Here is a 23,998-nt window from a genome sequence, read left to right on the forward strand (position 1 = left end):
GATTCCATTTTAAAATGATGGGGTCTTGTGTGTAGGCCAGGGACACAAAATCTAAACTTAATCACTTTTAAAGTCAGACTGCATCACAACAAAATGTGTAAAAAGTCAAGGGTTGTGAATATTTTCTGAACACAATGTATATCCCCAAAGCAAAGGGCCAAACGTACAACCATGCTAAATGTTGTTCCATTCTTGCAATTACATTTATATCCACTGGAGGGCACCATCAACACACTAATATTCACTGAGAATGACAGAGACAGACAGTCTTCTGTGTCATAATTATGGTTTTATTAAAATGTGAAAAAACATATAATAGAACACAAAATGTATTAACACACATTTATTACTTTGCTTACAAATGTTTTCTTCCTTCAATTTCTTAGTTAAGCTCTGTGCTTTGTGCTCTCTGGAGTAGCCATGTACTAATGATAACACAGCTATAAATGACTTATGTAAAATAAATAGTGAATAAATAGTAGCAAAGCAAACTAATATTCAAATGTGAAAATTAGATTTCATCGTCTAGGCCACAACATATCCAGGGCACTCATGCACACACAAACACACACACACCACAATTGTGTGTTTAAAGTGTTTTGAGAAGTACACAACTACATCCAGTGAGCACTAATAAGCCAAAATTGTCAAGGTTCATAAATGTACATTCAAATAAGACATTTGGTGCATTCAATAAGCTACAATGCAGTTATATAACAGTCTTGTTCAGAGATTATAAAGACATTCTCCCTGTATAAGCTATGGGGCTACACATTGGCAGCCTCCCAGGCTTTGACACAATGTCTGGAGTCCCTTTGCCAGCTGCTATGCATTTGGAATCTCTCTTTCTCTCTCTGTATCTCTTTCCTCACTTTCCCTTCTTCTCTCTGTTGTCTGACAGGCCCACTGATTCCAACACAAACAGATACATCCTCTCCCCTCCTCTCACTCCCCTCTCTACTATACTCCCCCTCGCTGGGGAAAGCTCTCTGTTTCCTCCCTCTTTCCAGTGCTTTACTCAATGGCCTCCATCTTAATGAAAACATGGACCAAGTTTCAAAGACCTACCTCTTGGTAAAACGATGTTTAAACTTCTACCTCTTGGTAAAACAATGTTTAAAGGCCTACCTCTTGGTAAAACGATGTTTAAACTTCTACCTCTTGGTAAAACGATGTTTAAACGCCTACCTCTTGGTAAAACGATGTTTAAACGCCTACCTCTTAGTAAAACAATGTTTAAACGCCTACCTCTTGGTAAAACAATGTTTAAAGGCCTACCTCTTAGTAAAACAATGTTTAAAGGCCTACCTCTTAGCAAAACAATGTTTAAAGGCCTACCTCTTAGTAAAACAATGTTTAAAGTCCTACCTCTTAGTAAAACAATGTTTAAAGTCCTACCTCTTAGTAAAACAATGTTTAAAGGCCTACCTCTTAGTAAAACAATGTTTAAAGGCCTACCTCTTAGTAAAACGATGTTTAAACGCCTACCTCTTAGTAAAACAATGTTTAAAGGCCTACCTCTTAGTAAAACAATGTTTAAAGGCCTACCTCTTAGTAAAACAATGTTTAAAGGCCTACTTCTTAGTAAAACTTACGGTATGTCTAATTATTTACATATTATCTTTGTGAGCCAATATGACCAGTTTCTCTGTCAAAGATCTTCATTGGTAGATAAAGGCAGTAATGCTAAAGTGATGCCACTTTATCTCCATGTTGTTGAGTAAGTTAGTGCACATCCCCAGAAGAGCTGTAAATTATTCCACTGGTCCTTTTAGGGCGAGTCAGTCACATCCCATGTCTGGGCAACTCCCTACTAACTAACTCATGTGCCAGGGTAGAGGGTACAAACTGCCTCCTGGCACTCTGTATAGAGAGTAAACACTCCTAAATGTAATCATCTTCCCGCTGTCCTGTAGGGAGCAGCTGTACAAGTAAAAACCATCATAGGACAACACAGTGCAGTCGGTGGGAGACAGTGGACCTGTCGGCCCGCCACTTGGTTTTCCTCTTCGTCTTCTGGCTCCTCTCTGGAATCTGTTGCCTGGGTGTGTGTGTGAGAGAGAGAGAGAGAGAGAGAGAGAGAGAGAGAGAGAGAGAGAGAGAGAGAGAGAGAGAGAGAGAGAGAGAGAGACTCTCATAGCATTTGTATCAAACAGACAAACCTTCTCTAAATAATCTGTGGCGGCAACATACCTGATTACCCTAACTAACTCGTGGAACGCCTTGTCAACATTCATGGCTGTGTCCTTAGCACTTGTTTCAATGTAAGCTATCTGTAAATGAAAAATCTCCGAATTTAGTATGGAGATCAAAACAATATCTGAAGATGATATACAGTATTTGTAAAGTTCACACATTCACTCACACTGTGTTTACTAGCCATCTCCCTCCCCTGATCACTGGGTATTTTACGTAAATGCAGCAGGTCCACTTTGTTGGCCACAAGAACCATAGGAAAGGATTCCCTAAAAAACAAGGAAAAGAATAATGAATGAATGAACGAATGAACGAATGAATGAATGGGCGGACTAATTAATGCACGAATAACTGAATGAATGAATGACTGTTGTCCTGGCCACGGCCACCAGTGGGAAGTTAAGTAGTAAATCCCACCGGTCCTTCACCCTGAGGATGAGTTGATGGAAGCGGTCCACATGTTCAAAGCTGGCCTTGTCTGTGACAGAGAACACGATGAGGAACCCATCCCCAGTCCTCATGTACTGTTCCCTCATGGCACTGAACTCCTCTTGTCCTGCTGTATCCAGAACTGCAGAGACATGCACGATCAGACAGGTCCCACATATAACATCTACACTGAGAACAGTATTATGAATGATCCTGGTTATTCATAAATATGTGTAACTGTGTGCTGATCCCGCAGATCTAACAATGGCTGCACAATAATATGATCCCTTTTTTCTCCTTATAACAGAACATTCCATCTTGTTCTTCAGTACATTGGAAAGATTATTTCGGGGAAAACGATATAGTACTTTGGCCAGGTTAAGAGGTTGGGCTTCTTATTTGTAATGTATGTGCTATCTATAAATCCATTTACCGTCCAATATGGCCCACTGGGCATCAATCTCAGTGTGTTTGAGGTAGGAGTCCTCGATAGTGGGGTCGTAATCAGGGACAAAGATCTTCTGAAAGAACTGAATGGTGAGAGCACTCTTCCCCACTCCCCCATCCCCCACCACTACCAGCTTATACGTGGGGAGATTGTCGCTGGGAACAGCACTCGTTGCCATAGTGACAGCCATGCTATACCTGGAACACAGAGGGAAGAGAGAAGATGGTGTATGTCTAAACTGATGCCATTTAGAATGGGCTTTTTGGCCCTCACTTGCTCTGGACAAAAATACCTGACAAAAATCACAAATGAAATGCCACAGGTAATAGTGTGGTAATAGAATACATCTTAAATGAATATTATAAAAGCAGAGATCCTTCTTTTTCACTGCAATGCATAGAAAACATGGTAATCCTAATGTCTTATCTTCCATTCCTTACATAGTCGCTTACTCACTGGGCATAAAACAGTATCATTCTTATGTTGGAATACCCACACCTTCTCACTGAAAACATCAATCACTCAAACAAGGCTGAGGTCTGTACTGTAGCAGTCTATCCCTCGTCTCCAGGATCTTCACTGACGTACTTAAGTCAGGGAATCACCCACCCACACACACACGCCATGAGTAAGCAAACCCAGCCTGCAGCTCCATACAATGGCACTGGCCTAACAGAATGAGGTCACACTGAGAGTTCTTCCTTCCTGCAGTCAACAATGGCGGGACGTGGATGGTTTCCTTTCTCAGTGGATACTGTAGCCTGTGTCCCTGGGCAAAGCAGGAAAGGGACCCAGATGCCCGTGGAACTTACAGGCCCTCCAGAACAATGTTGTAGCCAGAGAATGGGCCAAGGGCCGACCAACTCAAACAATTCTCAGTCAAACCTGAGGGCTGGGGGAGACCCTATTCTGTAGGGTACTTCTTTGGGTTCCAAGGGGTATCATATTCTCTAGGGCAGGGTTCCCCAACTGGTGGCCTGTGGGACAAATTTGGCCCACATGGGGGGATTTGTCCCCCAAAGTGTTCAGAGAACAACACATGTCTACAAATTATTTGCAATTATGTTCCAGCCTCCCACCCACCCGCTCAAGAAAAACATAGGCCCACGGCTGAATCTAGTTGATGATCCCTGCTCTAGGGTCATTATGAAAATACTGTTGTTGTTTTTTTCCAAAGTGTTCAAGATAGGCCTTTAAGTTCTTTTTCAGTTATATGTCATCAAAGGCTGTTCTAATGGCATATTATGTAGGCTTACCTGCAGAGCACAACCTGTTGATCAAGAGGACTAATGTATGCAGTCTGACATGGGTGATTCCTTATTTCTCAGACACATTTCGCGCACACATTCACCTCATTTGTGATCAGTCAGATCTGTGACTCATAAATCCCCATTCATCTGTGATTCACAAATCCCATAACCCCACTGAACAGTTTAGTTTTTATTGTGCCATATTCGACCCAATAACAAAGTTGAACGATTATTTGCTTAGGCATAACCAGTTAAAGTGGGATCCCGTATTGTAAAATGCCTCGCCATTCCATATTATTCCAAGGTATAATTTGACTTTCACACACATTTCAGTAGGATACAGCTAGTTGTGACTTTACATCTGAAAACACCAGACATCTCTAAGCAACGCAATCTGTCGTAGCCGATTAAATCAAAAAAGCTTACCCCAATATATTTACTGTAAAGTCGCCTGCATGAAGTCACATGTCTTGCCGTCTCATGTTGTAAAGCTTACTTCATTCAGATCTGTACATTTCTATCCAATCAATTTCATATCACAGCTGCTGGAAAGTCCAGCATCTGCCACAAAAATGTAACAGTTACTTTGCGTTGCAACAGCTGATACGATAGGTTTGCTCCAAGCGGGAGAAGGGGGGGGGGGGGGTCAACATTTCTTATCTTTTGAGCAAATAAGCCATTATTTTAATGATTATAGGTCACATTTAGAGATTTGTCGGGCTTAATTTAAGTGCTTAAATGATTGACTTCAATGTGTTAAGGTTTTTAGCCTGCCTGTTTTGGAGGATAAGTAAAACAATATTTGAACAGGAGCCCCCTGATGTAGAAATGGAGCATTCCACAATGTCTCAAGTCCAGATGTGATCATATAAAAAGTAATTTTCAACCAATGTATAGCCTATTGCTTATTTACAAAGTATCTATAAACTATCTACAAAAACGAATAAAGAACCATTTATTAACAACTTACAAACTCTCCATGAATAATTTTAAGTAGGCAACACCTTAATGTTACTTACGATTTACCTACAAGTGGGCAGTTCTAGATGAGGATGTACAATATCAGAGTTTATGCATTTCATTTTGAAACTATAGACGATATACCAGTTATTACCATTCATCTCAAATAGAAGTGGCATGAACATAGAATTGGCCACAAGATGGGAGTATAGGATATTTATTTGCAAAGGTAGATAAATGTTTAATAAGCGTTTAAAACACACAAACTACCTTTATGGAAAAATATTTGAAGTTACGTACAATCTAATAATAATAATAATAGTATTAATATTTGATATTTTTCCCATTTCTGACAATGTAGGCAGCACGCGCGTGCGTGTTGTGAAACTTGCGCCTCAAATGCCACGCCTACTAGTTTGACAGACATCACCCCCGTTCAAAAAAAAATCTGTTGTGGAGTTTACGCCATATTTCGTTGCTGCCCCATGGTTTATGCTGCACGGTTTAAATGATCAACGTCTTCAAACGAGGTTGTATTTGAATTTAAACTGCAGTTTGGGGACCGCGGAAAGGAAGTTCTATTTTTGTGTGGTCATACCTACCTGCTCGTGCTTGCCTTGCTCGCATTACAATGGTTGCGTCCTGTATTGACGTTTGCCTGGGTCCATCATCGCTGTGGTGCTGAAAAGAAACGAACCTGTGCGGCCGAAACGAACCTGTGTGGCCGTAGCGAGTGTATGCTGCTGCAAAGGATGAGGAGGTTTCTGTGGATCTGCAGCGGTTGAATTGCACCACCTCGCCCACTTATTGCTGTGTTCTTGATTTTATCCCTCAAAACCTGGACTCTACCGGCGCAGTTTATGAAGGTAACGTTAAGCAACCTGCATAATAATAACGTCATGCCATGGTTAGCTTGCTAGCTTGCATAGCACAGCTGTTGTAGCAAGTTAGCTAACTAGATGTTAATCTATCCAGAGACAGTATAGCTACACCTCTACGTTAGCTGATGCTAGTCTTAGTGACAGTGACAACTATTTGATGGCCTGGTGGTTGGCTTTCTAGCTAACTAACATCAATGTGTTGTTCTTTTTTCCCTGTCATATGCCAGTTGACAGCCATATGGGCTACACATATGGGCTACAGTTAACTAGAACAGAACAGAATAGAGTGTGCATTTCTAACCTATGGCAGGTTTTGGGAGAGGGAGGAGTAGGGAGTGTAGGCCAGGGGAGAAGGTAGAGGCTAAATATATGTCTTGGTCAATAGATGGATAAACCTGTTTCTTGAATCAGTACACAGAGAGACCCCAGTGATTCTGATTACAGGTAGGCTACACACTGGTTTAGCTGGTTGACATAATAAACTCCACTCGGATTTCATACAAGTCCTGTTTGCCTGTAATGCATTTATGACACGTATTCATGTTGTATTCATGCTGCTGGATGCAAGACCCAGTGCTCGGTTCCTATCACAAGAAATATGGAAGCTCTAGTCTAGTGCACTGAATGACTTCATAGAAACACTCGGCTTCTAATCTACCTGCTGCTACAAAGAAAGACTGAGTGAATAGAGCTTCGCCGAAATGGCATCGTCCCTGGAATCTATAGATTCCCCAGTGATGTCATCATGATATTTCCTTCTCTGCCTCCTTTGCTGACCATAGTGGAATATAGAGCTAGAGGAGCAGCCATTTGCTATCACACAATCTCAACTGTCTCTCTCTCTCTCTCTCTCTCTCTCTCTCGCTCTCTCGCTCTCTCTCTCTCTCTCTCTGATCAAGAGCTGCAGGGCTATAGTGGAAAATCAAGAGAAAGAGCAGAAAGGAGAGGATGATTGTATCCTCCATCTCTCTCTCTGTCTGTCTAAAGCAGCCTCACACTTTTAGAGACTGGGTCAGTTTTTGTTAAGTGCAAGGCTTTTGACAGTGCAGTGAATGAGAGTGATGGAGTACATGGGATTTGTTGGGGGAGAAGGGGGGTGTGTGCTGCAGACAACAGAAAAGTGTGTGGTAAATGACATAAAACACATATGTGCTCATGAAGCTCTAAAACAGGATGAGTCACTAGGGGGTCTACACTGTAGTGTCCCCACCGTGGTTGGGGGTGGTGAGTAAGTAGCTACACTGCTGCTGGGGCTAAATATTAGAATGAATGAGATCGATAGCAACAAACACCTCTGGAGCTTTAAGAATGGGAGAGAGAGGCAGGAAGGAAGGAATCCGGGAGAATGAAAATGGGGTTTTATCAATGGCAAAGTTCTCTAACCTCGAGCTCACAGCACTCGACAACATAATTGTGTTTGTTAGGTTGTTCATCATTATGCACAATTCTGTGTGGACATAATTGATAGCCTATGTTGCACAGGAGTGCAGGTGATTTTAATTTGCGACCCAAAAGCCTTTTCAGAGTAAATCTCTTGTGTCATGAACAATGTTGTTTAGATTTGTGCCCAGGGTTAAATGGCTTGTTAGCTACTGTTGGCTTTAGCCTCACAAAGCTAAGAAGGCTTGCTAGACCACGCACGGAAAAAACTGAGAATAGTGGAAAGAGAGAAAAAAAGAACGCATACGCTCTCTAGTGTCACGCATGAGTGTGTGATCTGTGATGCATGCTTAGCGCTCCACAGTTGATCTAATGATGGCAGCCCACCAAATGGCATCCTATTTCCTACATAGTGCACTACTTTTGACCAGAGCCCTATGGTGAATAGGGTGCCATTTGGGATACATCTGTGGTGACTGAGGTCTGCAGAGTGGAAGATCTGAGAGGAAGGGGAACTCCCTTTGTGTGTGGAACATAACCTATCTGGGTTGTGTTCAGTAGGCCACATTGTAGCAAAACGTGTTGAAACGAAAATGAGTGTTTGTTATAGAGGTCGATCGATTAATCGGAATGGCCGATTAATTAGGGCCGATTTCAAGTTTTCATAACAATCGGAAATCTGTATTTTTGGACACCGATTTGGCCGATTATTATTATTTTTTACACCTTTATTTCATATTTATTTAACTAGGCAAGCCTTATTTTCAATGACGGCCTAGGAACGGTGGGTTAACTGCCTCGTTCAGGGGCAGAACGACAGATTTTCACATTGTCAGCTCGGGGGATCCAATCTTGCAAACTTATAGTTAACTAGTCCAACGCTATAACCACCTGCCTCTCGTTGCACTCCACAAGGAGACTGACTGCCTGTTATGCAAATGCAGTAAGCCAAGTTAAGTTGCTAGCTAGTATTAAACTTATCTTATAAAAAACAATCAATCATAATCACTAGTTAACTACACATGGTTGATGATATTACTAGTTTATCTAGTGTGTCCTGCATTGCATATAATCGATGTGGTGCGTATCGTTGCTCCAATGTGTACCCAACCATGAACATCATTGCCTTTCTTAAAATCAATACACAGAAGTATATATTTTTAAACCTGCATATATAGCTAAAAGAAATCCAGGTTAGCAGGCAATATTAACCAGGTGAAATTGTGTCACTTCTCTTGCGTTCATTGCACGCAGTCAGTGTATATGCAACAGTTTGGGCCGCCTAATTTGCCAGAATTTTACGTAATTATGACATAACATTGAAGGTTGTTCAATGTAACAAGAATATTTAGACTTATGGATGCCACCCGTTAGATAAAATACGGAATGGTTCCGTATTTCACTGAAAGGATAAACGTCTTGTTTTCGAAATGATCGTTTCCGGATTCGACCATATTAATGACCTAAAGCTCATATTTCTGTGTGTTATTATGTTATAACTAAGTCTATGATTTGATAGATCAGTCTGCCTGAGCGGTGGTAGGCAGCAGTAGGCTCGTAAGCATTCATTCAAACAGCACTTTAGTTCGTTTTGCCAGCAGCTCTTCGTTGTGCATCAAGCATTGAGCTGTTTATGACTTCAAGCCTATCAACTCCCGAGATGAGGCTGGTGTAACCAAGGTGAAATGGCTAGCTAGTTAGCGGGGTGCGCGCTAATAGCATTTCAAACATCACTCACTCTGAGACTTGGAGTAGTTGTTCCCCTTGCTCTGCATGGGTAACGCTGCTTCGAGGGTGGCTGTTTTCGTTGTGTTCCTGGTTCGAGCCCAGGGAGGAGCCGAGGAGAGGGACGGAAGCTATACTGTTACACTGGCAATACTAAAGTGCCTATAAGAACATCCAATTCTCAAAGTTTAATGAAATACAAATGGTATAGAGAGAAATAGTCCTATAATTCCTATAATAACTACAACCTAAAACGTCTTACCTGGGAATATTGAAGACTCGTGTTAAAAGGAACCACCAGCTTTCATATGTTCTCATGTTCTGAGCAAGGAACTTAAACGTTAGCTTTCTTACATGGCACATATTGCACTTTTACTTTCTTCTCCAACACTTTGTTTTTGCATTATTTAAACCAAATTGAACATGTTTCATTATTTATTTGAGGCTAAATTGATTTTATTGATGTATTATATTAAGTTAAAATAAGTGTTCATTCAGTATTGTTGTAATTGTCTCTGCTTTCTGTTTTATAACCCATAGTGATTACTGTATCAGATAGGTAATGCTGTCCTGTTGAACTTGGTTTGAAAACACTAAAGACAACGGTAGGCCAATATATCACCTGATGGATCTGTAAAGCAATGTGTATCCTACTTTATTCAGGAGTTAGGTTACTAACTTCGGTCTAGGGCCTAGGAGTTGCATTGGGATTCAAGGTAGGCTAGTTCCTCTGCATTTGGCATGGTGTCTGTCTGGTCTCTGCACCCAGCTCCAGCAATTCAGAGCTGTGGCTCTATTACTGAAAGGTCACTCAGCCCCATAGACTCAGCCTATGATTTGGACTCTGTTATGGAGGGGGGGGGGGGGTGTTGGCAGGCGAGCCAGTTTGGAAGCGGGTTACACTGACACACAGTCTATCTGCTCCCATCCCTCAAGTTCATGGCTATTGGATGGGACCCACCCTCTACTCAAGGCTAACTGCCATGGCCATTCACTGCCAACTTTGTGTGGTTGTCCTGGATGCTATAGTGACAGAAATTGCAGTAAACGAACACAGTGACAGACAGTAAAGGTCAAAGTAGGTATTTATGGATCAGTATGTTAACTAGGATTCTGCTGTGACTGTTCCATGTGTTGACATCTGCACACTGTAGGTGATGTTTTTGGACTGCAACTTTGTTCAAAGGTTGTAAATAACCTTAGTCTTTTTCTTTCTTTCTTTTTACACCCTTTTTTCTCCCCAATTTCATGGTATGCAATTGTTAGTAGTTACAGTCTTGTCTCATCGCTGCAACTCCCGTACGGACTCGGGAGAGGCGAAGGTCGAGAGCCATGCTGTCAGGGCGTTTTATTAAACCAGCTCACAAATCACAGGACACTGGACTACAGCAGTAGCCACAAAACTCCACTCAGACACAGTCCAGGGAAAAAAACACCTGTTAAACATGAACTAAAGAAAACGCAACCCAAACTAACTGATAGTCAAACGAAAACAATCCCGCACAAAAACCCAAAGGAATACCCCCCCCCTAATGAACCAAAATGAAACCAGGTGAAACACAAAACAGACATAACCAAAAGAAAAGGAAAAAGGATCGGTGAATAACCTTAGTCCTGAGACTCGTTGGGACATTTGGCCTTTTTCTGTTGGTAAGCGATAGTAAACAAAAACGGTCATTTCCTGAATAGACTTGAATAGATAATAAGGTATGGTTCAAGCCAGGACAGCTCCACTCCCTAGATATTGTTTAGGCCTAGTTTGACCATTTCATTCAAGCATTCAGAACATGGAAAACATAGACAAAGTGCATGTGAACTGTTAAAAACACGTTTAAATAATGGGAATGATAAACATGATAGAATAATAGCTAGTAGGTTTTTGAAGCGTCTGATCCCTGATCCCCCTGCTTTAACCTCTCTCTAACTGTGAGAAGTTGAGACCCGTGACATGGTATTGACCCTTGTGGGCGTTCTGGGGATGGGGCCAGTGTGACAACACCGTACAGCACCTCAGCGTGTCTTTGTGTGTTGCACTGTGACATTCACAGGAACACCATTGTCACTGACAAAAGCCCTGCTGCTGGTGTGGCCATGGTTTATTTCGGGACCTTTCTGTGTGCAGTCAATGGATGATGTCATGCAGGGAAAAGGTCAAAGGTGATCTAGCCTATCCTAGTTGTTTTAAAACTCTTTCTATGTTTCTGCAGTCACTTTTCTCCCTAATATTTGATATGATTGTGAAATATGATTTTAATAATTATCACACTTCCCCTGTTATTACAACTTTATAACTCAGAATTAGGCCTAACAGCATCCATCCGAGCGTGCGTGTGGACTCTGGTAGGGACGTGAAGACTGCTAACCCTCCTGGGGAAGTCCTCTGTAGTGTGTGTAGCTCTCTTCCTCCCAGCGGTAGTGAACTGGGTCATGCCTCACTGAATCACTGAATCCTTTCATCGTACTGCAGCCTGACTGTGAGAGCGTAGACCATAAAGGATCAAGGGCCTTGGATCTGCTAGGGATCTCTTTCTAGACAATACTAGAATGAAGTATGACATCCTCAGCATCAGTCACAGATTTAAGGAGGAGTGTGTTGTCTTACTTGACTCAAATATGCCATTGCCGACTGTTTAAATAAAAAGTGGTATACTGGTGTTGAGGACGAGGCTAACCATTCGCCATTGCAGAATTTGTATTTTTTATTTAACTAGGCAAGTCAGTTGAGAACAAATTCCTACCCCAGCCAAACTCTCCCCTAACCCGGATGATGCTGGGCCAATTGTGCGCCGCCCTATGGGACTCCCGATCATGGCCGGGTTGTGATACAGCCCGGGATCGAACCAGGGTCTGTAGTGATGCCTCTAGCACTGAGATGCTGTGCTTTAGACCGCTGCACCACTCTGGAACAATGTAATGTATTTAAATGCAGTATAATAAAAGGTCCCTCACCCTGTTGTTTTCTTTCTCTGTGTTGCAGACCCAGTGTGGACAGTAATGACCTCACCCTTCCAGTTGCCAGCTGGCAGTAACTACAATGACCGAGCATCAGAGCTGGCACAAGACAGGCAGCACACAGAGGTGGTCTGTAATGTTCTTCTGCTGGATAACACAGTTCAAGCCTTCAAAGTTAACGTAAGTACTGTACTATACTACTCCCGGCATCTACACTGGCTGTACAGCCCTACATATCACCATAGAGAATGACTGGGTCAGGGCCTGCTCTCTCTTCTCTCAAGACCAGTTGTCTATCAATAGGCTACGCAGTAACCAAGTAGGCCTATAAAGATAAATGAGACTTTGTTTAAAGGGCAATTCTGCCGCTTTTCAACCTGTTGTTCATTACCTCCAGCACCATACCAGTGTCTACGTATGTGAGAACGGCACGATTCTATGATCTGTGGTTAAAAAATATATTTTTTAAATGCTTCTCTGTGACGCCTCAGGGTAGGATTAAAACTAAGAAGAATGGTGAATTTCAAAACCTGCAATGAGTTTCTAGCCAGAGGGAAGCTATTTTCTTGCTCCCCACAAATCTTATAGTGTTTTTTTTTTTTAAATGTAGAACTTTTTTACTTTATATATTTTTCTACATAATGTAGAAAAGCGCACATACAGTGCATTCGGAAAGTAATCAGACCACTTGACTTTTTCCACATTTTGTTACGTTACAGCCTCATTCTAAAATGGATTAAATAGTTTTTTTTTCGTAATCAGTCTACACACAATACCCCATAATGACAAAGAAAAAACAGGTCTTTAGTATTTTTGCATATAAAAAAAAATATAAAAAAATGAAATATCACATTTACATAACTATTCTGACACTTTACTCAGTACTTTGTTGAAGCACCTTTGGCAGCGATTACAGCCTCAATTCTTCTTCGGTATGACGCTACAAGCTCGGCACACCTTTATTTGGGGAAGTCATTAAACAGTCATTCTTCTCTGCAGAACTTCTCAAGCTCTGTCAGGTTGGATGGGTAGCGTTGCTGCACAGCTATTTCCAGGTCTCTCCAGAGATGTTTGATTGGGTTCAAGTCCGGGCTCTGGCTGGGCCACTCAAGAACATTTAGAGACTTATCCCAAAGCCACACCTGTATTGTCTTGGCTGTGTGCTTAGGGTCGTTGTCCTGTTGGAAGGTGAACCTTTGCCTCAGTCTGAGATCCTGAGCGCACTGGAGCAGGTTTTCATCAAGGATCTCTCTGTACCTTGGTGGTTCCAAACTTCTTCCATTTAAGAATGATGGAGGCCACTGTGTTCTTTGGTACCATTTCCCAGATCTGTGCCTTGACACAATCCTGTCTCTGAGCTCTACAGATAATTCCTTTGACCTCATGGCTTGGTTTTTACTCTGACATTCACTGTCAAATGTGGGACCTTATATAGACATGTGTGTGCCTTTCAAAATCATGTCCAATCAATTGAATTTACCAAAGGTTGACTCCAATCAAGTTGTAGAAACAGGATGAACCTGAGCTCAATTTCGAGTCTGATAGCAAAGAGTCTGAATACTTATGTAAATACGGTATTTCTGTTCTTTATTTTTAATAAATGTGACTCACCACCTAGATTTTGTCTGATGTAGCAACATTTGAATTTCATAAAAATAAATAAAAAATGTTTTACATTGGATAAAAATAGACTCAGATCTACAAAATCATACACAGCATTTATGAGGAACAATGGGAAAATAATTCTACTGTGAAAGTTTATCCACTTGTAAAGTCACTTTTGAGAAAAGGGCCTTTGAATGTTTTGATACCTACTGGAGAGCTCTCCTTTGTCTACACCCATTCAGCATTGTTCACACCCTCTTAAGCCAGGCCCACCTATCTCTTTAAGGATTCACATGAGGTCATGTGCTAAACACTAAAAGTGGTAGTATCTTACAACAAGGAAACATTCCAGGTTAACAGAAAGTGTCCAGATAAAAAAATATTTTATAAATATTAGATGATGCTTACCCAGATACACTTGTCTAAATTGATGGGTCGTGTGAAAGAAATGCTATAACCCCCAGCCATGTTCAGTGGTGGAATAAGTACTACATTGTCATACTTGCATGAAAGTGTAAATAATTTCAAATTCCGCATATTAAACCAGACGGCACAAATGTATTATAAGAAATAAATCATTTGACGGATAGTCAGGGGCACAATGTATTTAAGTATCAAAAGTAAAAGTATTTCATTTCAACTTCCTTATGTTAAGAAAACCAGACGGCACAATTGTATTATTTTTTGACAGATAGCCAAGGGGGACACTTCAACACTCAGACATCCATTTACAAACGAAGCATGTGTGTTTAGTGAGTCCTCCAGATCAGAGGCAGTATGATGACCAGGGATGTTCTCTTGATAAGTGTTTGAAATTGACCATTTTCTTGTCAAAATGTAAAGAGTACTTTTGGGTGTCAAGGAAAATGTATGGAGTAAAAAGTACATTATTTTATTCACAAATGTAGTGAAGTAAAAGTTGCCAAAAATACGAATAGTAAAGTAATGTAAAGTAAACTTCTTAAGTAGTGCTTTAATGTATTTTACCTTAAGGACTTTACATCACTGCCCAAATGCTTTCACACCAGTACATTAGAATACTTTATATACTGTTACACATGCACTTATCACATAGTATTCCATACATAAGTTAAGGCCATGCAACCTGAGTTGAAACCTGAGTGAGGTACACATGTACAGTACATATATTTAAGTGGTGGGCACTTAATACGGTCACATGATATTGTTGTGGAATGTCACAAAATCATGTTACGACCACACATACCAACAATATCAGCAACGGATGGCGTGTGTGTGTTAGGAGAGAGTCATGTGAATAGAGGCACTGCAGATAGTGCTGATAACTTGTCCGTCCGAACCATGCATCAACAAGGGAATCTATAGTCGGAGAACCTGTTTCTGTCCTGCCCTTGACTTTGGTGCAGGGCATGTGATGTCCATAGCCTCTTTGTCGCAAAACTCCCCGATCTTGTCAAAAATATAGTTTGTCTAGCTTTGTCCAATCCAGGTAGTGCTTTTACAGGCAGACTATCTATGGGAGGAAGGATGTCAGCGTTGCGCTTCAGCTGAAACCTGGTCCCGACAGTCTGAACGCCCCTTGGCGACAACACCAGGCTCCAGAGCACCGAAGGTGTAAAACAGCGAATAACAAAACAAATCTGAATACATTACAACCCTGCACAACATCAATTCACCTCCCAAGTTTAGAAAATAATAACCTCATACAAATAAGACATATTTTTACCTGAAGTGCTGGTACTGCTTGATCTGTGGCAGTGGCACTGAAGTACGGAGTCAGGTGTTGTTGCCAGCCATAACTTTCCACAAGCACCGTACCATCCTCCAGGCCAACCAGCTGTGGAATGTTGACCCCTGTCACTGTGCTGTCCTTCACAACACCAGCAATCTCAGACAAAGTGTTCACTCTGGCCTTTCTGAAGCGCTGCTTGATGCGGCTGAAGCACAAGTCAGGGGCAAACTTGGTGTGGCCTGTGATCAGGTAGTGAAGGTCCAGATTGTTGTGGAGCTTGTGCATGGTCCACCAGGCACAATAGAAGAGCACAAACTTGTTCTTGTTTTGGCCGCTGCAGTTATCACAATTCAGGTCCACGTGTTTTCCCAACTCCATAACTGGTGAAGAAATGGTGCATGTAGTTGATGACTGCGCTGCTGCCTTTGCTTGCTTGGGCCAGCTCTCGTTTTGATTACTGTACTGACTGGTGTGTTCTACTGAGGCTGAAAGCCAAATTCCAGATACAAATATTTTAGCATTATTATACAATAGATACGAAATGGCATTCTGAGAACATCACAGTTCATACAGGTAATGTTAGCTACTGTAGTTGCCCAGCCATCTAACGTCAGCTGGCTAGCTAACAGGAATGCGAAATGGCATTCTGAGAACATCACTACACACAGTTCATACAGGTAATGTTAGCTACTGTAGTTGCCCAGCCATCTAACGTCAGCTGGCTAGCTAACAGGAATGCGAAATGGCATTCTGAGAAAACATCACTAATGTTAAACACACTTCATATACGTACAGCTGAAGTCTGAAGTTTTACATACACCTTAGCCAAATACATTTAAACTCAGTTTTTCACAATTCCTGACATTTAATCCTAGTAAAAATTCCCTGTTTTAGATCAGTTAGAATCACCAATTTATTTTAAGAATGTGAAATGTCAGAATAATTATTTATTTTAGTTTTTATTTCTTTCATCATATTCCCAGTGGGTTAGACGTTTACATACACTCAATTAGTATTTGGTAGCATTTCCTTTAAATTGTTTAACTTGGGTGAAAGTCTTCCACAAGCTTCCCACAATAAGTTAGGTGAATTTTGTCCCATTCCTCCTGACAGAGCTGAGTCAGGTTTGTAGGCCTCCTTGCTCGCACACGCTTTTTCAGTTCTGCCCACAAATTTTCTATGGGATTGGGGTCAGAGCTTTGTGATGGCCAATCCAATACCTTGACTTTGTTGTCCTTAAGCCATTTTGCCACAACTTTGGAAGTATGCTTGGGGTCATTGTCCATTTGGAAGACCCATTTGTGACCAAGCTTTAACTTCCTGACTGATGTCTTGAGATGTTGCTTCAATATATCCACATAATTTTTCACCCTCATGATGCCATCTATTTTGTGAAGTGCACCAGTCTCTCCTGCAGCAAAGCACCCCCAGAATTTTTTTTAACCTTTATTTAACTAGGCAAGTCAGTTAAGAACAAATTCTTATTTTCTATGACGGCCTAGGAACAGTGGATTAACTGCCTGTTCAGGGGCAGAACGACAGATTTGTACCTTGTCAGCTCGGGATGAACTTGCAACCTTTTAGTTAGTAGTCCAACGCTCTAACCACTAGGCTACCCTGCCGCCCCAACATGATGCTGCCTCCCCTGTGCTTCACGGTTGGGATGGTGTGGTTTTAGTTGGGATGGTGTGCTGAGCGGCCTTTCAGGTTATGTCGATATAGGACTCGTTTTACTGTGGATATAGATACTTTTGTACCTGTTTCCTCCAGCATCTTCACAAGGTCCTTTGCTGTTGTTCTGGGATTGATTAGCACTTTTCGCACCAAAGTACGTTCGTCTCTAGGAGACAAAATGCGTCTCCTTCCTGAGCGGTATGACGGCTGCGTGGTCCCATGGTGTTTATACTTGCGTACTATTGTTTGTACAGATGAACGTGGTAGCATCAGGCATTTGGAAATTGCTCCCAAGGATGAACCAGACTTGTGGAGGTCTACAATTTTTGGTCTGAGGTCTTGGCTGATTTCCCCATGATATCAAGCAAAGAGGCTCTGAGTTAGGTAGGCCTTAAAATACATCCACAGGTACACCTCCATTTGACTCAAATTATGTAAATCAGAAGCTTCTAAGGCCAGGACATAATTTTCTGGAATTTTCCAAGCTGTTTAAATGCACAGTCAACTTAATGTATGTAAACTTCTGACCTACTGGAATTGTGATACAGTGAATTATAAGTGAAATAATCTGGCTGTAAACAATTGTTGGAAAAGTTACTTTTGACATGCACCAAGTAGATGTCCTAACCGACTTGACAAAACTATAGTATGTTAACAATGCATTTTTGGAGTGGTTGAAAAACTAGTTTAAATGACTCCAACCTAAGTGTATGTAAACTTCCAACTTCAACTCTAAGTTAATGTTAGCTAGCAAGCCAGCCACCTAACCTCAGCTAATGTTAGCTAGCAAGCCAGCCACCTAACCTCAGCTAATGTTAGCTAGCAAGCCAGCCACCTAACCTCAGCTAATGTTAGCTAGCAAGCCAGCCACCTAACCTCAGCTAATGTTAGCTAGCAAGCCAGCCACCTAACCTCAGCTAATGTTAGCTAGCAAGCCAGCCACCTAACCTCAGCTAATGTTAGCTAGCAAGCCAGCCACCTAACCTCAGCTAATGTTAGCTAGCAAGCCAGCCACCTAACCTCAGCTAATGTTAGCTAGGTAACAGCAAGCTGTAACTTGGGATCTTTTGTTTAGACATGTCACATTAACGTTAGCTAGCTAAAAAATTAACTATAGGGCCTCCCGGGTGGCGCAGTGGTCTAGGGCACTGCATCGCAGTGCTAGCTGTGCCACCAGAGGTTCTGGGTTTGTGCCCAGGCTCTGTCGCAGCCGGCCGCAACCGGGAGGTCCATGGGGCGATGCACAAATGGCCTAGCGTCACACAGCATTTCTTCTGACTGTTGGATGCGCGCTGTTAAGAAGCTGGTTGGGTTGTGTTTCGGAGGACACATGGCTTTCGATCTTTGTCTCTCCCGAGACCGTACGGGAGTTGTAGCGATGAGACAAGATAGTAACTACTAACAATTGCATACCACAAAATTGGGGATTAAAAAGGGGGTAAAAAAAAATATATATTAAATAAATAAATTACAAAAGGAACAACAGAGAGAGGAGGAGATGGAAACGCACTGTGGTGAGATATTCTGTATCTCACCACAGTGCTAAAGGTAATGTCACCCAATTTAATTATGAATATAAAAAATGAGAAAAGGGGGTAAAATAAGAAAAAAAAATAACTATAATCCCAATTCCATAGAGTAACGTTACTTGCAATACAAACCGATTGTCATAGAAAGCTAAAGTTAACCAAATACCATTAGGTTCAAACTCGAGCTGGCTAACTAACAGCAAGCCTAGCTTGCAATGAAAACAACTTTTGGACAAAATTAGAAACGTATAATATCTGAATCTGTAGCTAGATTCTTACCTGTATACATGGGTGAAAGCTTAATTTGCACAGCTTGTTTTGCCCATTGTGTTTCACACCGCCTGGGCAACGAAAGAGTGGCTTCGTAAGAAGCATTTCAAGGTCCTGGAGTGGCCTAGCCAGTCTCCAGATCTCAACCCCATAGAAAATCTTTGGAGGGAGTTGAAAGTCCGTGTTGCCCAGCAACAGCCCCAAAACATCACTGCTCTAGAGGAGATCTGCATGGAGGAATGGGCCAAAATACCAGCAACAGTGTGTGAAAACCTTGTGAAGATTGCCAACAAAGGCTATATAACAAAGTATTAAGATAAACTTTTGTTATCGACCAAATACTTATTTTCCACCATAATTTGCAAATCAATTCATTAAAAATCCTACAATGTGATTTTGTGGATGTTTTTTCTCATTTTGTCTGTCATAGTTGAAGTGTACCTATGATGAAAATTACAGGCCTCTCTCATCTTTTTAAGTGGGAGAACTTGCACAATTGGTGGCTGACTAAATACTTTTTTGCCCCACTGTATATCCAGTGCAGCAATGTTATTGGGAGCAGTAGCAACATAACATAAGAAAAAACTACAGTAGAAACTATTATTTACACATTACGAGCAGTTCATTTTATAGACCCAACATGCAACAGGTGGCTCCCTTTTTCTGTGGCTAAACCAACTAGGCTCATAATTTAACAATTGTATTCGTATTTACAGTTAACATGCACGTTTGATATTAAGGCACATGAAAGTTCACATATTTGAGAAGGCATTTCTGCCCAAAAAAATGCATTTTGATAAAAATAAAAAAAAAATCGTGTTCAAAAGGCTCTCCTGGGAAGTCGTGACTTGCGACATACGCCTAGTTTCCTGAATCGGGTCACAAATGTGCAAACATTTCTAAAAACCTGTTTTCACTCTGTCATTATCGGGTATTGTGTTTAGATTGATGAGGAAAAACATTTAATTTAATCCATTTTAGAATAAGGCTGTAACGTAACAAAATATGGAAAAAGTTAAGGCGTCTGAATACCTTCCGAATGCACCGTATATAGACACTGGTATTGTGCTGGAGATAATGAAAATTTGGCTGAAAAGTGATGGAGTTTCACTTTAAAATACAGATGCATTGTAGTAGTTGGGACCAAAGGAGCCTGGGTCATTTTAGATATCTGTCATTAATAGCAGCATAGCAGAGACATAGCAGAATGTCTGGCATTCTGGTTTAAACAGAGACTCCAGGGGTTACTAGCCAATGGAGTAAACACTTACACCAGGACTGAACTGCACACATCACAATGGCTTTTCCGAGCCAAGCGTGGGGGATATCTGGCCCGTGTGGTGTACTGTGGGGAACGGGGGCAGAGAGGCACAATGTTAATGCATTCCCCTCTGTGAGGTACTCTAATTACAACACACACACACACACACACACACATAGGACCTCAGTCTAACCCCCCGACCATCTCTGTTGCCCCGATACTCTTTGTTCTGTTATGGTTCAAATAAGTCTGCTCAGCTGCTGACCACTAATCCCCTGGTCATGAATTAAGATGAGTTCATTTCAGGGACTACAGAGTTGTCGTTATGGAGTCCTCTGTCTTTACTAGTGCCATGCGGGGCCGAACCAGGTCAGGGCTTCACTGCCAGTTAGGTGAATACAGGCCCTCATGTTTATGTGCATATGTGTTTGATTTACTTTGTTGGCGTTGATGTGGGTTCTATCCTCTGGGAACCATCCAGTGTGCACAGACACACATCATGTATAAACAGGTGAAGTCAGTACTGAATGACAACTGACAGCTCCATTATCATGTCCTCTGGCATTCTACCGCCATGCGGGTGCCACCTCCAATACTTGCACTGCACAGGGGATCTACAAGATAGGCATCTGTTTAACTTTTAGAGCTGGAGAATTTCAGTTAAGCCCCTTGTTAGCTGGTAGTTTGGTTCCCAACGTGGCTGCTGTGCATTAGCCTAGTGGCTGGACAGAGTATGACCTGATAGCTGCTGAACGCTATGGTTAGAGCTCATCTCCAGGTTGACACACAGCACTCTGATTTCACCCGTTGGCGCCACATAGACTTGTGTGTGGTGTTTAGGGCTGTTGCGGTTACCGTATATCCGCCACACAGGCAGTCATGAGTCATGACCGTTGTAAAATTCCATGTGACTCGTAATCTCCTCTCATGCACTCTGGACATGTTGTGGTAGTACCTAACTCGCTAACGGTCACATCAAACACTTATCATCAAAACAGCATGTGCTTTTAAAACTCGCCTCACTGTGATGATCAATTTGAAGAAAAGAGTTCAGCAGCAGGTTGAAACTGAGTGTGAAACATGGTCCTTGTGGATGTTCTTTCAAAGCCTAACAACGAAATGGACAGCACTTTCTAAGGTGATGATTCATTCAAAACACCCATATGCATATTAGAGCTTATGAATCAAAATAATAATTGTGCCGTTATACAATATAGCCTTCTGCATATTACGCATGGCAAAAAAACTAAACAGATTGAAGATGTCTTTGGTTTCATAATCGGTCTAGTCTTTACTGCAGAATTAAACACATTTGAGTAATCGCCTTTGAGTGTATCATTATGCATTCTGGGTGGTCTGGTTACCTTATGCTACACTCCAAAATTTCTATCCACGAGTCTGGGAGAGAACTTATAGCCCTAGGCGATGCTGTTGGTTCATTGATTGTGCAAACAGTTGTCGTGAATTTTGATTTTGAATGGCCTAGTAATAGGGCTTTAAAAAATAAAATAATAATTGGGTGACAAATTACCTTTTAGCTAGAGGTCGACCGATTAATCGGAATGGCCGATTAATTAGGGCCGATTTCAAGTTTTCACAACAATCGGAAATCGGTATTTTTAGACACCGATTTGGCAAAAAAAAAAAAGTTGTGTGTGTGTGTAAATCTTTTTTTTACATCTTTATTTAACTAGGCAAGTCAGTTAAGAACACGTTCTTATTTTAAATGACGGCCTAGGAACGGTTGGTTAACTGCCTTGTTCAGTGGCAGAACGACAGATATGTACCTTGTCAGCTCGGGGATTCAATCTTGCAACCTTACAGTTAACTAGTCCAACACTCTAACCACCTGCCTCTCATTGCACTCCACGAGGAGCCTGCCTGTTATGCGAATGCAGTAAGATGCCACGGTAAGTTGCTAGCTAGCATTAAACTTATCTTATAAAAAACAATCAATCAATTAATCATAATCACTAGTTAACTACACATGGTTGATGATATTACTAGTTAACCTCCAGGTTGCGGCAGGTTACGACAGATCCTGGGCGTGAACTCAGAGTCTGGTGGCACAGCTGGCGCTGCAGTACAGCGCCCTTAACCACTGCGCCACCTGGGAGGCCCTATTTCACTTAGTTTCCCAAATGAAGTACAGGGTAGCGGCAGGAACAGGGTTGGAAAGCCCAGGGCGGAATATCACCTGTCTCGCAGCGAGTGAAATAAGTGTTGTATTTATTTCTCAGCTGCTCATATTAAGCACAGCTCCGCTATAAAACCGAAGTAGCCTATCTGCGTGCATACGGATGCCCCCCCCCCCCCCACCTGTTCCTGCTCATTTGATAATGGGACAATCTAAATCAAAACTAATTTGACATATTTGTCAAAGGACAGGATAAAAAAATAGGATCACTCGATGAGAGAACAGCTGTGCAGCCTGAGGCAAGGAAAAGTGTGCAAGCTTCTTTTTTTTGCGACTTTGTGAAATCATCAATAGCCTATAGTCGCATCATATATGTTTTGATTTCTAAAACATTGAGGTTTGTATCATTCATAACTAAAGTTGCCAAATAACTCTAAATCTAGCATATAGGACTTTCAAATGATCTTTCAAATGATCACTTTTACACTCGACATAGCCACTTCATATGCGCACTCGCTCTGTAATGGGAATTACATCCTTCTTACTATTGCACGACAATAACCGTCTGACATCTTACTATTGCACGACAATAACCGTCTGACAAAATGTCATGACTGCCACAGCCCTAGTGGTATTTACAAATTTATGCAGATACTTAAAGGTTATTCATTTCCTCTACATTATTGATCACTTAATGCCAGTTACACAGTCAAACACAGTCATGGAAGTACTTCCGTTTCAGTGCATGGGGGCATAGTGAAGCTCACTGTTTCACTGAACAAGCCAGTCAACTGGTTGGTCCGGTTTCTTTACATTACTGAGAGATTGGCGTATGTAGTTAGGTGATTGAAACGTGCTCTTTCTGCTTTCCTGCCTGGTTGGCATTACAAGGTAGACTGTGATTGTGGAGCCTCAGTTGAGATTGAGAAGTATGGTGATCCTCAAGGCTCCATGTTCGGACCAATGGCCTTCCTACTACTAGTAGGGCGTCTGTTTGTCTTGTCCCGTCCCATGTATATGTCTCTTTCTTCGTATATATTTCGTATATATTTTTTCAAATCTCAATTTCCATCTACGGACTGAACATACTCTCCTGCAACCCGCCTCACCCAATGTGGTACAGATCTGCTATTTTCTACACTTTAGAACCGGAACCCCCATCAGAAGTTAGCCATCTAACTAGCTAGTAGTCAGTTAGCCACTCGTAGCAGTCATCACTGTTAACTCGGACATCAGCCAGCCTCAGCCCGGTCAATTCCTACCAGTCTGCACAGCGCGATATCAACCCAGAGCATATCGGACTGCTTTTTCTCTACCACATCTCCGGATTCCTACCGCAAGCTCTGAACCTTTACACCGGATCATAGCAGCTAGCTAGCTGCTATCCGAGTGGCTACTCCTGGCTAATGTCTCTATCCTGAAGCAAGCACCAGTTAGCCTGGAGCTAGCCTCGAGCTACGCCCATCTCCCTGCTAGCTGAACAGGTCCATCAGACAATTCTTGGGCTACAATACGTATTTTGCCAGTTGGCCTGGATCCCTTTTACTGCCGACACAGAGCCCCGCCGATCCATCACGACTGGTCTGCCGA

General features: G+C 41.8%; 2 protein-coding genes across 3 annotated transcripts in view; one reads left to right on the forward strand and one right to left on the reverse strand.

Annotated features, from left to right (window-relative positions):
* Window positions 1-267: 267 nt before the first annotated feature.
* On the reverse strand, window positions 268-4,908 carry LOC109906698 (ras-related protein M-Ras-like). 2 transcript variants are annotated; one of them, XR_002257444.2, is made up of 7 exons: window positions 4,750-4,908; window positions 3,059-3,270; window positions 2,614-2,767; window positions 2,366-2,465; window positions 2,194-2,273; window positions 1,579-2,041; window positions 268-1,548 (listed from the first exon to the last, which is right to left on the reverse strand). XR_002257444.2 is itself a non-coding variant. In XM_020504547.2 (6 exons), the coding sequence occupies exons 2-6, from the start codon at window positions 3,261-3,263 to the stop codon at window positions 1,942-1,944; spliced, it is 639 nt and encodes a 212-aa protein (XP_020360136.1). In that variant the 5' UTR covers window positions 3,264-3,270; window positions 4,750-4,908; the 3' UTR covers window positions 268-1,941. The 2 variants fall into 2 exon arrangements, 1 of the variants encoding a protein (XP_020360136.1); XM_020504547.2 differs by having other exon boundaries at window positions 268-2,041.
* Window positions 4,909-5,718: 810 nt separating this feature from the next.
* LOC109906697 (tyrosine-protein phosphatase non-receptor type 4) overlaps window positions 5,719-23,998 on the forward strand; it is a 43,074-nt gene continuing 24,794 nt past the window's right edge. Inside the window, exons 1-2 of the mRNA XM_020504546.2 lie at window positions 5,719-6,149; window positions 12,247-12,401. Of these exons, the coding sequence (XP_020360135.2) occupies window positions 12,264-12,401 (138 nt within the window). The 5' untranslated portion in view covers window positions 5,719-6,149; window positions 12,247-12,263. The remainder of the gene's footprint in view (window positions 6,150-12,246; window positions 12,402-23,998) is intronic.

Source organism: Oncorhynchus kisutch, linkage group LG16 (assembly GCF_002021735.2).
Source record: "Oncorhynchus kisutch isolate 150728-3 linkage group LG16, Okis_V2, whole genome shotgun sequence".
In the NCBI taxonomy this organism is placed as follows: Eukaryota; Metazoa; Chordata; class Actinopteri; order Salmoniformes; family Salmonidae; genus Oncorhynchus; species Oncorhynchus kisutch.

Excerpts from the sequence above, each read along its gene's own strand:
- LOC109906698 (XM_020504547.2), bottom strand. The coding sequence starts at position 3,263 with ATGGCTGTCACTATGGCAACGAGTGCTGTTCCCAGCGACAATCTCCCC. Across the intron at positions 2,274-2,365 it reads AGATGGCTAGTAAACACAGT|ATAGCTTACATTGAAACAAG; the intron begins GTGAGTGAATGT and ends TTTCATTTACAG. Across the intron at positions 2,042-2,193 it reads GAGTTAGTTAGGGTAATCAG|GCAACAGATTCCAGAGAGGA; the intron begins GTATGTTGCCGC and ends ACACACACCCAG.